Source organism: Microtus ochrogaster, chromosome 5 (genome assembly GCF_000317375.1).
Source record: "Microtus ochrogaster isolate Prairie Vole_2 chromosome 5, MicOch1.0, whole genome shotgun sequence".
Lineage (NCBI taxonomy): Eukaryota > Metazoa > Chordata > Mammalia > Rodentia > Cricetidae > Microtus > Microtus ochrogaster.
This window is the reverse complement of record NC_022012.1, coordinates 75,420,476-75,433,391: the sequence shown is the minus strand read 5'-3', so window position 1 is coordinate 75,433,391 and position 12,916 is coordinate 75,420,476. Positions and strand designations below refer to the sequence as shown.

The following is a 12,916-nucleotide window of genomic DNA, read 5'->3' as shown; positions in this document are numbered from 1 at the left end:
AAAAAAAAAAAAAAAAAAAAGACATGTCTCTATCACCTTTATCTCATTCTTGTTGTTGCTGTTTGTCTGCATTTTGAAACAGGGTTTTTCTGTATAACAGCTCTGGTTGACCTAGAACTGGTTTTATAGATCAGGCTGGCCTCGAACTCACAGAGATCCATCTGCCTCAGCTTCCCGAGGGCTGGGATTCCAGACGTGCATTCTCACGCCCGGCTTCCACCACCCGGTTTCTAAGAACGGAGACCTATTTCGAAGGCCAATAAAGTGCCTAGAAAGTACGAATTCTGAGCTTCATGCTATTGAAAATAGGCTGGGGGGGGGCGAGAAGGCTTCCGAACCCAGGTGGGCGGGGCTCAGGTTCTTAGGCCCCGCCCAGGCCGCTCGGGCTCTGTTGGCGCCAAACTTTACAGCTCTTCTCGCGGAGTGTGTTCCTGAGTCTCGCGAGAGGCACTGTTCGCGCTGTCTACGGTCTGGCCGTTTGCTGGAGGTGAGACCCAGTTCGGTGAGGGAGTCTCTGGTAGAAGCCGTTTCGCCGGAGGTTCTGGAATTTCGGCGCGGGGCGCTGGAACTGGGGCGGCAGGAGCTAGGCTGCTGTGCTGAGGAGGACCGGGCGGAGCGGGCGGGAGCATGGCGGGCCTCCACCGCGCGCACACACCCTTCGCGCCAACCGTCGGGACGGGGAATGGGGGGTGAATGAAGTGGACTGGCCGGGAGGGAGGATGAGAAGCCTCGAGAAGAGGGAAGGGAGACGTGATATTTTTAGGGGTGGCACCCAGGGTGAGTCAGGATGCCGGAGTCCTTTAAGGTGAGGAGCTTGTTTGACAGCTGGAAATAAAGTAGGTTAGTAAGAGGTGTGGGCAGGAGTTGCCAGTCGGATGCTGAATTTGTTACCCCCATACTTCTCTGGGAGTTTGAGGACCATGAGGGGGAAGTAGACAAAAATATTGTCAAGGGGAGAAAGACACCTAGCGAACGACACTTGCCGTGTGCTAAGAGAAACGAGTGTACTGATAAGCCCCACCTTGTGCTTTATTGTTTATTTTCTGGTTATTGTAGTTTTAAGCCCTGTTTTCAAACTCCCATTGGGATGGCACTAGATGTTTGGAGGCTTGGGGCGCTTGTCTGGGGCTAGGCTAAGAGCTGCAGTCTCCAGCCCTAAACATACTATGTAACTTTCTTTTTGCTCCTCAAAACCATGGTTCATAAAACTTACTCAAAGACATAGCCGTTTATTATCAGAGTCAGTGCTTTGTTTTTATAGATTTATGGTCATAGAATTTAGAACTGGGGCCAGCTAGATGCTCCACAGATAAAGATGGTGCTTGGAAAGCTCATGGAAAGGTGGAAGACCTGAGTCCAGGGTTCCTCTTGCCCATTCACATTATATACACACACCAATAATAAGTAAAAATCATAATAAAAGTTAAATCTAGATTGGGGGTTTTTGTTTTGTTTTTGTAGATCGGTGGCTTTTTGTTTTTGGGTTTTCTCTGTAGCTTTGGAGCCTGTCCAGGCTGGTCTCGAATTCACAGAGATCCACCTGCCTGTGCTTCCCGAGTTCTGGGATTAAAGGCGTGAGTCACCACCACCCGCCTGATTGGGTTTTTTTATTTTTTTATTTTTAAATATTATTTTATATACAGTGTTCTGCCTGTATGTCTGCCTGCAGGCCAGAAGAGGGCACCAGATCTCATCATGGGTGGTTGTGAGCCACCAGGTAGTTACTGGAATTGAACTCAGGACCTCTGGAAGAACAGTCACTGCTCTTAACTGCTGAGCCATCTCTCCAGCCCTGATTGGGGTGTTTTAAACATGTTTGAGTCCAAATATGTTTAGTTTTGGAGGAAACTTTGGAAATTTATGCATTCTTTTGTTTTTTGTTTGTTTGTTTGTTTGTTTGTTTGAGACAGGGTTTCTTCAGGTAGTCCTAGCTGTCCTGGAACTCTGTAGACCATGCTGGCCTTAAACTCAAAGAGATAATTTGCCTCGGTGCTGGGATTAAACGTGTACCCCACCACCGCCTGGTGAAATTTACTGTTTTTGAGATTTACTTTCTAAGAATGAGTGAGGCAGGAATAAGTGCACATGAGGCCAGGTGTCAAATCCCCTGAAGCTGTAGTTAGAGGCGTTAGTGAGCTGTTCAGTGTGGGTGCTGGCGTCTGAACTTAGGACCTCTGTAACAGCGACCTGTATTTTCAACCTCCAGCTCAAGCTTTTTATTTTTAAAGATGGGGATTCTCATGTAGCCCAAACTGGTCTGGGCTTGGCCCAGCTGAAGATAACTTTGAATTTCTGATCCTGAGGGCTGGGGTTGCAAACCAATGCACCCCTATACATGCATCTGGTTTATGACATACTGGAAATTGAACCCAGGGTCTTGTGGATGCTAACCAAGCCTTCCACCAACTGAGCTACCACTGCATTGTGTATTGTGGGTGTGTTTGTATAGGCAAGGACTGTTGCCCAGACTGGATTCCTGGGTTTCTATTTTAGACTTCTAAGTATTGAGACTATACTCTATATCATTTGGAATTCTTTTTTATTTCCTTCCTGTAGTAAATATATTATCTGTTGTATACTGAATTTGGGATATAGTAGTGGAACACAAAGAGACCTGTCTGACTTTTGTTCTAAGAAAGGTACATTTCATTATAGGAGACTTAACATTAAATAAAACCTAATAGAGAGATGATGGTTCCTGTGAAACTTCTGTATGGTGGTGTTAATTTTTTTTTTTTTTTTTTTTCGAGACAGGGTTTCTCTGTGGCTTTGGAGCCTGTCCTGGAACTAGCTCTTGTAGACCAGGCTGGTCTCGAACTCACAGAGATCCGCCTGCCTCTGCCTCCCGAGTGCTGGGATTAAAGGCGTGCGCCACCACCCAGCACTCAGGAGGCAGAGGCAGGCGGATCTCTGTGAGTTCGAGACCAGCCTGGTCTACAGAGGTAGTTCCAGGACAGGCTCCAAAGCCACAGAGAAACCCTGTCTCGAAAAAACAAAAAAACAAACAAACAAAAAATTTAGGGACATTTAAATAGTCTGTCTAAGAGTCTCAGGCTGGCCTTGAAATAATTGAGGATGGCCTTGAACTCTGGTTCCTCCTTCCTCTACCTTTTGAGATTACAGAAAGTCTCAACATTCCTGATTTGAGATAGGTTTTCCTGATGAGGTAATAGTTAATATTTGAAAGAAATTAGGGGTCAGGGACGAGCTTTCAAAATAAAAGTAGGTACTGTTAGCACTTGGGGAGTAGAGGCGGGAGGATCAGGAATTGGAGGCCAGCTTAGCCTATATATGACCTTATTTCAAACAACAAGAAACGGTGCTCAGTGAATGTCAGAGATCTACTGCTCTTGAAAAGGACCTGGGTTCTCTTTCCACCACTCAAACCTGCTTATATCACCTTTTGCTTCTTTGGACATTTACATATGCATGTTACATACAAACCCAGGCAAACACATAGGTAAAAATAATTCTTTGTTGGGAGGTGGTGGTGCATGCCATTAATTCTAGTACTCAGGAGGCAAAGACAGTGGTTCTCTGAGTTCAAGACCAGCCTGGTCTACAGAGCAAGTTCCAGGACAGCCTGGGTTATAGAGAGAAGCTCTGTCTCGTAACCCCCGCCCCCCCCCCCAAAAAAAAAACCCAAAACAAAAAATTACTTTATCAAATAAGCATCCAGATTTTTTATAGTGGAAATTGTTCTTTTAAGGAATTAAAGGAGAAAGTATGAGAGATATGAAGTGAAGTTGACATGGTATAAATTTTATTCTTTTGTTTGTATGTTTTTTAGTCTTTTCAGGATGGTTTCTCTGGATAGCCCTGACTGTCGTGGAACTGGATCTGTAGAGCAGGCTGGCCTCAAACTTAGATCCACCTGCTTCTGCCTCCTGAGTGCTGGGATTAAAGGCCTTCCCACCATTGCCCAGTAAAATTTTATTTTTTAATTTATTTTTATTTCATGTGCATTCATGTTATACTTGTATACATGTGTATGAAGATGTTGGAGCCCCTAAAATTGAAGTTACAGGCTGTGTGAGCTGCCATGTGGGTGCTGGGAATTGAACGTGGGTCCTCTGGAAGAGGAGCTAGTGCTCTTAACCACTGAGCCATCTCTCCAAACTCTTAGCTGGGTGGTGGTTGCGCACGCCTTTAATCCCAGCACTTGGGAGGCAGAGGCAGGCGGATCTCTGTGAGTTCGAGACCAGCCTGGTCTACAAGAGCTAGTTCCAGGACAGGCTCCAAAACCACAGAGAAACCCTGTCTCGAAAAACCAAAAAATAAAAAAATAAAAAGGATCTCTTGGTCCAGGCCAGCTTTGAACTTTGTTATGTAACCAAGGCTGACTTTGAATTCTTGATTTTCTTTCTTTCAAATGCTAGGATTACAGGTGCCACCATGCCTAGCAAACATTATTTTTCTCCACTGAATTTTTTTTTTCTTTTTTTAAGACAGTGTCTCTAGCCGTAGCTGTCCTGAACTTACTATGTAGATCATACTGGCCTCAACTCAGATCTGCCTGTCTCTCTGCCTCCTTAGTGCTGCGCTTAACGTGTGTACTATCACATCCAGCTCCATGCATTTTGATACAGGCGTCTCAATGTAGCCCTGGCTGTCTTGAAACTAGCTCTATAGACCAGGCTGGCCTTAAACTCAGAGATCCACCTGCTTCTGCCTTCTGAGTGCTGGACTTAGAGGCATATGCCATGATCACCTGGCTGAAGGAAAAATATTAAAGGAATATTTCGAAAATTAAATAGGCAGAATATATTGAGTGAGTGCAAGAAGGAAGTGTCAAAGGTGACTTGTAAGTCTTTAACTTGAACAGCTTGATGGGCATCACTCACCGAATTGAGATCATTTAGTTATTCAGTTTTGTATATGATGAGCTTAAATGCCCTTGACACACTTGAGAGCTGCAAAAGGAATAATAGGGATGTCTATTTGTAACTCCAGGACAGCCAGAACTATTGCACAGAGAAATCCTGTCTCGAAAAAACAAAACAAAAATTCGTAACCTGGGGACTGGAGTGATGATGTCTCAGTGATTTAGATTACTGGCTGTTCTTCCAGAGGACCTGGGTTTGATTCTCATCTACTTGGTAGTATAACTCTCTCTCTGTCTCTCTCTCTCTGTCTCTCTCTCTCCAGAGAGAGAGAGTGGATGGATAGATAGATAGATAGATAGATAGATAGATAGATAGATAGATAGATAGGTATTTCAAACTATAACTTGAATTCCTAATGGTCTGATGTCTTCTGGTCTCCGCAGGCATACAAGCAGGCAAAACACTCCTGTATATCAATATTAAAAAACATGTAGTCGTTTAGTTGTAGGGACTACATTACTACTTGGTTCTGGTTAGTCATTTTCCTCCATATTTACTGTCTTCTCTACTTTTTATTTTGGATGAATTTGAAATGTGGTTTAAGTGATTGAAACATGGCTTTCATTGTGAATGAAATTAGATTGTGTGACAGTTAGGAAGGCTGTTTGGGATGGATAAAAATAGCTTGTTTTTTTTTTTTTTCTTCTGGAGGAAAAGATGTTAGAACAAGAAGAAAATGGCTTGTTTGAAATACCAGATTATGATCATATAGAAGATGAAACTTTTCCTCCCTTCCCACCTCCAGCCTCTCCTGAGAGAGATACTGCAGAACCTGAACCTGATGAAGGTCTGTATTGATAATTTCACAAATGTCCCTTGAGTTTGTTTCTTTCTTTGTTTGGTTTGGTTTTTGCTTTTTTGAGACAGGATTTCTCCCTATATCCCTGGCTGTTGTGGAACTTTCTCCATAGACCAGACTGGCCACAAACTCAGAGATCTGCCTGCCTCTGCCTCTAGTACAGGGATTAAAGGCATGTGTCATCACTGCCTGGTTTGTTTGTTGGTTTTAAATTTTATAATTTATTTTACTTTTATTTTATGTGCGTTGATATGAAGGTGTCAGATCCCCTGGTACTGGAGTTATGGACAGTTGTAAGCTGCCGTGTGGGTACTGGGAATTGAACTAGGATCCTCTGGAAGAGCAGCCAGTGCTATTAATACCTGAGCCATCTCCAGCCTGTTTTTGTTGGTTTTTAAGACAAGGTTTCATAATATATTCCAGGTTAGCCTTGTTTTCACAATTCTACTTTAGCAGATTAATTTAGAAATGATAGCAGGGGAGGGGGAGGGAAATGGGAGGCGGTGGCAGGGAGGAGACAAAAATCTTTAATAAATAAATAAATAAGAAAAGATGAGAAAAAAGAAAAAAGAAATGATAGCAGGTTAATTTAGAAATTATCGGTGTTTTGCCTGCATGTATGTCTATGTGGGGGTGTCAGATCTTGGAGTTACAGACTGTTGTTAGCGTCATTTGGGTGCTAGGAATTGAACCCAGCTCTTCTGGAAGAGCAATCAGTGCTCTTAGCTACTGAGCCATCTCTCCAGCCCTGATATATTTTGTAAATAAGACTTGAATTTTAAAAAATTATAGCATTTATTTATTTGTGTGTATCTGAATGCTTGTGGGCATATGGGTGCCATTATATGTGTATATGGAAGTCAGAGGACAACTTGCAGGAGCCAGTTGTCCCATCCATGATGTGGGTATGGGGGAATTGAGCATAAGTAGTCAGTCAGGCTTGGTGGCTAATGCCTTTACCCACTGATTCATCTTGAGGGCCCAAGGCCTTAAATTTTTAAACACTAAATTTCTGTCTGTTTCACTACAATTAGGGAGTGGAGCACCTGTTCCTGTACCACCAAGGAGAACAGTTAAAAGGAATCTACCCAAGCTAGATGCTACTAGGTATGGACATTTACTCTCATACATTTAAAGTTTTCCACATAGTGTTTTTCTTCAACTGTTGTAAGGTTTGGTTGAACGATTTGGAAATCAGATAGTTTGTAAGCACCCCCCCCATAAACATTTTTTTTTCTTTCTTTTTTCCGATTGGGGAGGAAATATTTTTTCTTGTGGTCTTGGTTTTGTCATGACTAGAAAATCTGAAATTTCAAATATATTTGTTTTCACAGATTAACTTCAGAGAGAGGGCTTCCAGCCTTAAGGCATATGTTTGATAAGATAAAATTCAAGGGGAAAGGTCATGAGGTAAGAAACATTTGATTCCTCTTTCTTAGTACTGGACTTCGGGTCCTGGGCAAGTGCTTGAACGTGTGCTAAACAGTACTCCTGGAGTACATTCCGGCCCTGGTTTGTTTTTTTGTTTTTCGAGACAGGGTTTCTCTGTGGCTTTGGAGCCTGTCCTGGAACTAGCTCTGTAGACCAGGCTGGTCTTTAACTCACAGAGATCCGCCTGTCTCTGCCTCCCGAGAGCTGGGATTAAAGGCGTGTGCCACCATCGCCCGGCCCTGGTTTTTGTTTTAGACTTTTACTTATGTATTTTATTTTAATTTGAGACAGAGTATCACTATCTAGCCCTGACTAGCTATGGTGATTTATATAGGAATGCCACCCCCTCATATTTAAAAGCTTAAGTCATTGGGGAGTGGCACTATTTAAAAGGATTAGTGGATTGGGAGATGTGGCCTTGTCCCTGGCTTTGGGCTTTGAGGTTTCAAAAGCACCTGGAAGGCTCAGTCCTGCTCTCTCTGCCTGTGGATCAAGATGTAGCTCTCAGCTACTAATGATTATTCCTTTGTCATGAGGCCCCCACAGACCACCAGGAGTCTGAGTTCATATACAAAAGCAAAAAGCCTTTATTGCAAGCTCGAGCTTGCAGTCTCCTTAGGCTCCAGCATAGCAGGTAGATCAGAGATCCTTGAGCTCAGCTGTAGCCCTGCAGCCTGTCATGGCTGTACTGATGTTAAGTTAGGCCCCTTCACTGCTCTAGTGCCTGCCTGCATGCCAACATGCTCCCTGCCATGATGATAATAGACTAAACCTTTGAAATTGTAAACGAGACCCCATTTAAATGCTTAAAAAAAAAGATTTATTTACTATGTACACAGTGTTCTGTTTGCATGCCTGAAGAGGCCACCAGATCTCATTGTGGTTGGTTGTGAGCCACCATATGATTGCTGGGAATTGAACTCAGGACCTCTGGAAGAGTAGCCAGTAAGTACTCTTAACTGCTGAGCCATCTCTCCAGCCCCTTAATTTTTATTTATTGATTGATTGATTGATTGATTGATTGATTGTGACTGTGGTCATGGTGCCTCTTAAGAGCAGTAGAACAGTGAGTAATAACCAGCCTTAAATTCATAGAGATCTGCTTGCCCCTTCTAAGTGGTGGGATTAAAGGCTTATGTCATCACACCTGTTTTATTTTAGAGCTTTTATGTTTTTAAAAATAAGTGAAACTGGGTCTACTATGATGCATATATCACAGATTCTGTTGTTAATCTGTGGTAACCCCTGAGAAATAGTGAATAGAAAGGGTACTTGGAAGAATTAAAAGAACAATGTTGTGTGTCTCTCTTTTTTTTTTTTTACCCCCATGTTTAACATGGCTTTAGTCTGAGTCTCTAAGCCCATATTTGTACCTTATAGTTTACAAGAATAAAATTTACTTTGCCTTCTCTTAAAGAATCATTTTAAGTTTCCTGATAATTAACACTGCTTTTGTTGATCATGTGTCTCTAAGACACTCAACAGTGTCTAGTTCTTTTTTGTTTGTTTGTTTGGTTTTTTGAGACAGGATTTCTCTGTAGTTTGGAGTCTGTCCTGGAACTAGCTCTTGTAGACCAGGCTGGCCTCTAACTCAGAGATCTGCCCACCTCTGCCTCCCCAGTGCTTGCATCAAAACTGTGTTTCACCATGCCTGGCAGCTTTGTTCTAACTTTGTACTGCTGTTTCCCCTCGGTGTGTGTGTGTGTGTGTGTGTGTGTGTGTGTGTGTGTGTGTGTGTGTGTTGTTGCCAGAGGTCAACTTCAGGTGTGCTTCTTCAGGCTCTGTGCAGTGAGCCTCAGTCTTTGTTTCTTCAGCACTAGGACTGCAGAGGTCTGCCACTGTCTTAGTTAGGATTTCTGTTGCCATGATGGAACACCATGACCAAAAGAAAGTTGGGGAGGAAGTTGTTATTTGGTTTACACTTCCATTTTGTTCATCATCAAAGGAAGTCGGGAACCTGGAGGCAGGAGGTGAAGCAGAGGCTGTGGAGGGGTGTTGCTTACTGGCTTGCTCTCCCTGGCTTGCTCAGCTTGTTTTTGTTTTTTTTTTTGTTTGTTTGTTTGTTTTGTTTTTACAGAACTTAGGACCTCCTGCCCAGGGATGGCACCACCCACAATGGGCTGGGCCATCTCACATCAGTTACTAATTAAGAAAATACCCTACAGGCCTGATCTTTTTTTTTTTTTTAAGATTTATTTATTTATTGTGTATACAACATTCTGCCTCCATGTATGCCCACATGGCAGAAGAGAGCACCAGATCTCATTACAGATGGTTGTGAGCCATCATGTGGCTGCTGGGAATTGAACTCAGGACCTCTGGAAGAGCAACCAGTGCTCTTAACCACGAAGCCATCTCTCCAGCCCCCCAGGCCTGATCTTATTGAGGCATTTTCTCAGGCGAGGCTCCCTCCTCGCCAGTGACTCTCACTTGTGTCAAGTTGACATAAGTATCTAGTTCAGCCACTATACAGGGATGTTTTATGTGGGGCTAGGGTTTAAACATCGGTTCTCAGCCTTATTCTCCAGGCTCTTAACCATCTGAACTGTCTTCCCAGTCCTATTTTATACATACATACATACATACATACATACATACATACATACATACATACACACATACATACATATTTTCTTCTAATTTCTAAAAATCTGTGTCTACAACAAAATCTGTATTCAGTGCTCTTAACACTTTCTGAGATTGTGGTCTTCTAAGCTTTAGAATTTTCTGTTTCTTTCTAAAAGTTTCTTAGCCTTATAAATATGACAGCAGTGACTTTGGCATTGCCTTTAAATGCTAAAATCTGCTGACAGGGTCAGCTGTGAGATTGAGTCTTCTGTTCAGCATTTTTATTTTTATGTGTCAGGCTGAAGACTTGAAAACGCTAATCAGACACATGGAGCACTGGGCACATAGGCTATTCCCCAAACTGCAATTTGAAGATTTTATTGACAGAGTTGAAAACCTGGGAAATAAAAAGGAGGTTCAGGTAAGTGTGATTATCGTGAATGTCATTCACAGTCTAAGTAGTACAAGGAGGCTGAATTGCTATTCGTGGCTCTTTCTTTTGAAATCTGTCTTGTTAGACAGGAAAATTAATAGTCATTATTTGAAGAATAACTTTCAGATATAAATAAGTAGTTGTTTCATCTCTAACTTATTGATAAAAGTGGAAAAATGTCTTTTTTTCAGACCTGTTTAAAACGAATTCGACTTGATCTCCCTATTGTACATGAAGATTTTGTTAACAATAATGGTAATTACAAGTTTATTTACTTTATCACAATTTAGCTTTTAGAAATGGGTATAACTGAAGTAGGAGATTATATATACACAACTGAGACCTTAACCCATGTTTATGTAACTACAGTACAGTTAAGTCTTTTGGTAAATGTAGAATGTAGTTAGGTGTGAGTGTAATGAGCTCCTATTTATTTATGTGGGGATAGACTGCAGAGGACAGCCTTCCACCTTGTCAATCCCAGGGATTGCACTCAGGTTTTCAGGCTTGACAGCAGGTGCCCTTACCCATGAAGACATCTCTTTAGCCCAGTAATAGTTACATTTGATACTTGTTTCTTTTTTATTAGTTTTAGTTAGTGTAGGAAAGAATGAGTTTCAGGCATGTATAGTGGTAGATGCCTTTAACCTCAGCACTTAGGAGTCAGAGGCGGGTGGATCTTTGTGAGTTGAATGCCAACCTAGTCAACATAGTTCCAGGATAGCCAAAATTATAGAGGGAGACCCTGTCTCAACTTCTCCCCTACAAAAGAATATGCTTCGTTATGAGATTTTTTTTTTTTTTTTTTTCGAGACAGGGTTTCTCTGTGGCTTTGGAGCCTGTCCTGGAACTAGCTCTGTAGACCAGGCTGGTCTCGAACTCACAGAGATCCACCTGCTTCTGCCTCCCGAGTGCTGGGATTAAAGGCGTGCACCACCATCGCCCGGCTCGTTATGAGATTTTTATGTGTATATCATTGTACTTCTTTCATGTTCATGTTACCTTCCCTTGACTCCTTCCTTCTTGAAATTTATTTCCTAAAGATATGATTGTAGCCTGGCAGGGTGGTGCACTCACCTTTAATTCCAGCACTCAGGAAGCAGAGGCAGGCAGAGCCTTCTGAGTTCAAGGCCTGGTTTGCATAAAGAGCTCCAAGTATAGCGGGGGATACATACTGAGACCCTGACTTAGATGCATAAACTATCAAAAAAGGATACAATTGTATCATTAGACATGTTATAGAAAATATTTATGAAATAGGGAAATTTTTAACATTTATATTATTTTTGTGCTCTTGTGTCATGGCATGTGTGTGGAGATTAAGACAACTTCTGGAGTTGATTTTTCCATTATGTAGGTTCCAGGGATTGACTAAAGTTTGTGAAGCTTGTTTTGAGAACCTGCTGACTTCATTGATGGTTTATAGTTCTTGCTAGTACAACTACCCATCAAACTAGAGTGCTCATATGCATATAAACCATTAGAAAACCTATCTCTGGGAAGTTAGGTAGAATAATTTGTTGATAGAATTTTATATTCCATTCAACATGTAGACTCTTGAGCTATGTGTGGTAACACATGTCTGTAATTCCAGCATTTGGGAGGTGGAAATAGGAGACATAGAAGTTCAAGGCCAGCTTTGATAACATAGTGAGTTTGAGATTAACTTGGGGTATGCAAGAAAAAAAAAGTTCAAAAGAACCAGATCCGTGGCTATAGAACTTTAGGAAGACCTATGTGACTGTTCTGGCATTGATTGCATTTGTTAGTTGTACAATGCAACCATAGACGGTCACATACATCAAAACAGTTGGTTCCTGCCGACAGAGTCTGTATAGTTATCAGATTTTCTGTGCGATGGCTCCATACATAAATATTTTAAAAACTTTTTAGGGGGTTTTCAGACAGATTTTTCTGTGTTACAGTCCTAACTGTCCTAGAACTTGCTTTATAGACCAGGCTGATTTTAAACGCAGAGATCTGCCTGTCTATGCCTCACAAGTGCTGGAATTAAAGGTATGCACCACCACTGCCCGACTTAAAGCTTTCTAACATTTATTTTTAATTATGTGTGCGTCTGTATGTGGATGTGTATATGTGTGCGTGCTTTTGATGATCTTCTGCCTAGTTCAGACCCTCTGCTGTGTCTTGGTTTGGCGTTAGATTGTTTCTTTTTTTCTCTCTTCAATATCAAAGCCCATATTTATCAAAGCCTACAGGAATCTGCCGGAGTTTGCATACATGCTCTCAAGAGGTTTTCATTAAGTACCTACTCTTTGCTTAAGAGGTTTGTACAGGAAGTTGTGAGCTACCTAGCATAGGTGCTGGGAACCAAACTCCAGTCTGCTGCAAGAGCAACAAGTGCTCTTAATCACTGAGCTGTTTTTCCAGCCCCCCATACTTTTTTTTTTTTAAACTAGTAATATATATGGTGAGTAATAGTGGATTCCGTACAGAATCTTCTTATGGATTAAATCAGTGGTTCTCAACCTTTCTCATGTTGTGACCCTTAAATACAGTTCCTTGTGTTGTGGTGACCCCCCAACCATAAAATTATTTTTATTGCTACTGTAATTATAAATGTAATTTTGCTGTTATGAATCTTAATGTAAAATATCTGATATGCAGGATATCTGATATGTGACCCCCGTGAAAGGGTCGTTCAACTGCCAAAGAGGTTGGGACTGGCAGAATGAGAACTGTTGGTTTTAAGTAATTGTGTTTTTTTTTTTTTTTTTTTTTTTTGTTTTTCGAGACAGGGTTTCTCTGTGGTGTGGTTTTGGAGCCTGTCCTGGAACT

The 12,916-nt window shown here is 41.8% G+C and overlaps 1 protein-coding gene and 1 non-coding gene across 2 annotated transcripts in view; both read left to right on the top strand.

Annotated features, from left to right (window-relative positions):
* The first annotated feature begins 385 nt into the window (after positions 1 to 385).
* Tipin (TIMELESS interacting protein) overlaps positions 386 to 12,916 on the top strand; it is a 19,604-nt gene continuing 7,073 nt past the window's right edge. Inside the window, exons 1-6 of the mRNA XM_005372468.2 lie at positions 386 to 487; positions 5,538 to 5,673; positions 6,720 to 6,792; positions 7,020 to 7,095; positions 9,983 to 10,105; positions 10,309 to 10,372. Coding sequence (XP_005372525.2) covers positions 5,544 to 5,673; positions 6,720 to 6,792; positions 7,020 to 7,095; positions 9,983 to 10,105; positions 10,309 to 10,372 — 466 coding nt within the window. The 5' untranslated portion in view covers positions 386 to 487; positions 5,538 to 5,543. The remainder of the gene's footprint in view (positions 488 to 5,537; positions 5,674 to 6,719; positions 6,793 to 7,019; positions 7,096 to 9,982; positions 10,106 to 10,308; positions 10,373 to 12,916) is intronic.
* LOC113456131 lies at positions 11,855 to 11,989 on the top strand. Its single transcript, XR_003377001.1, has one exon.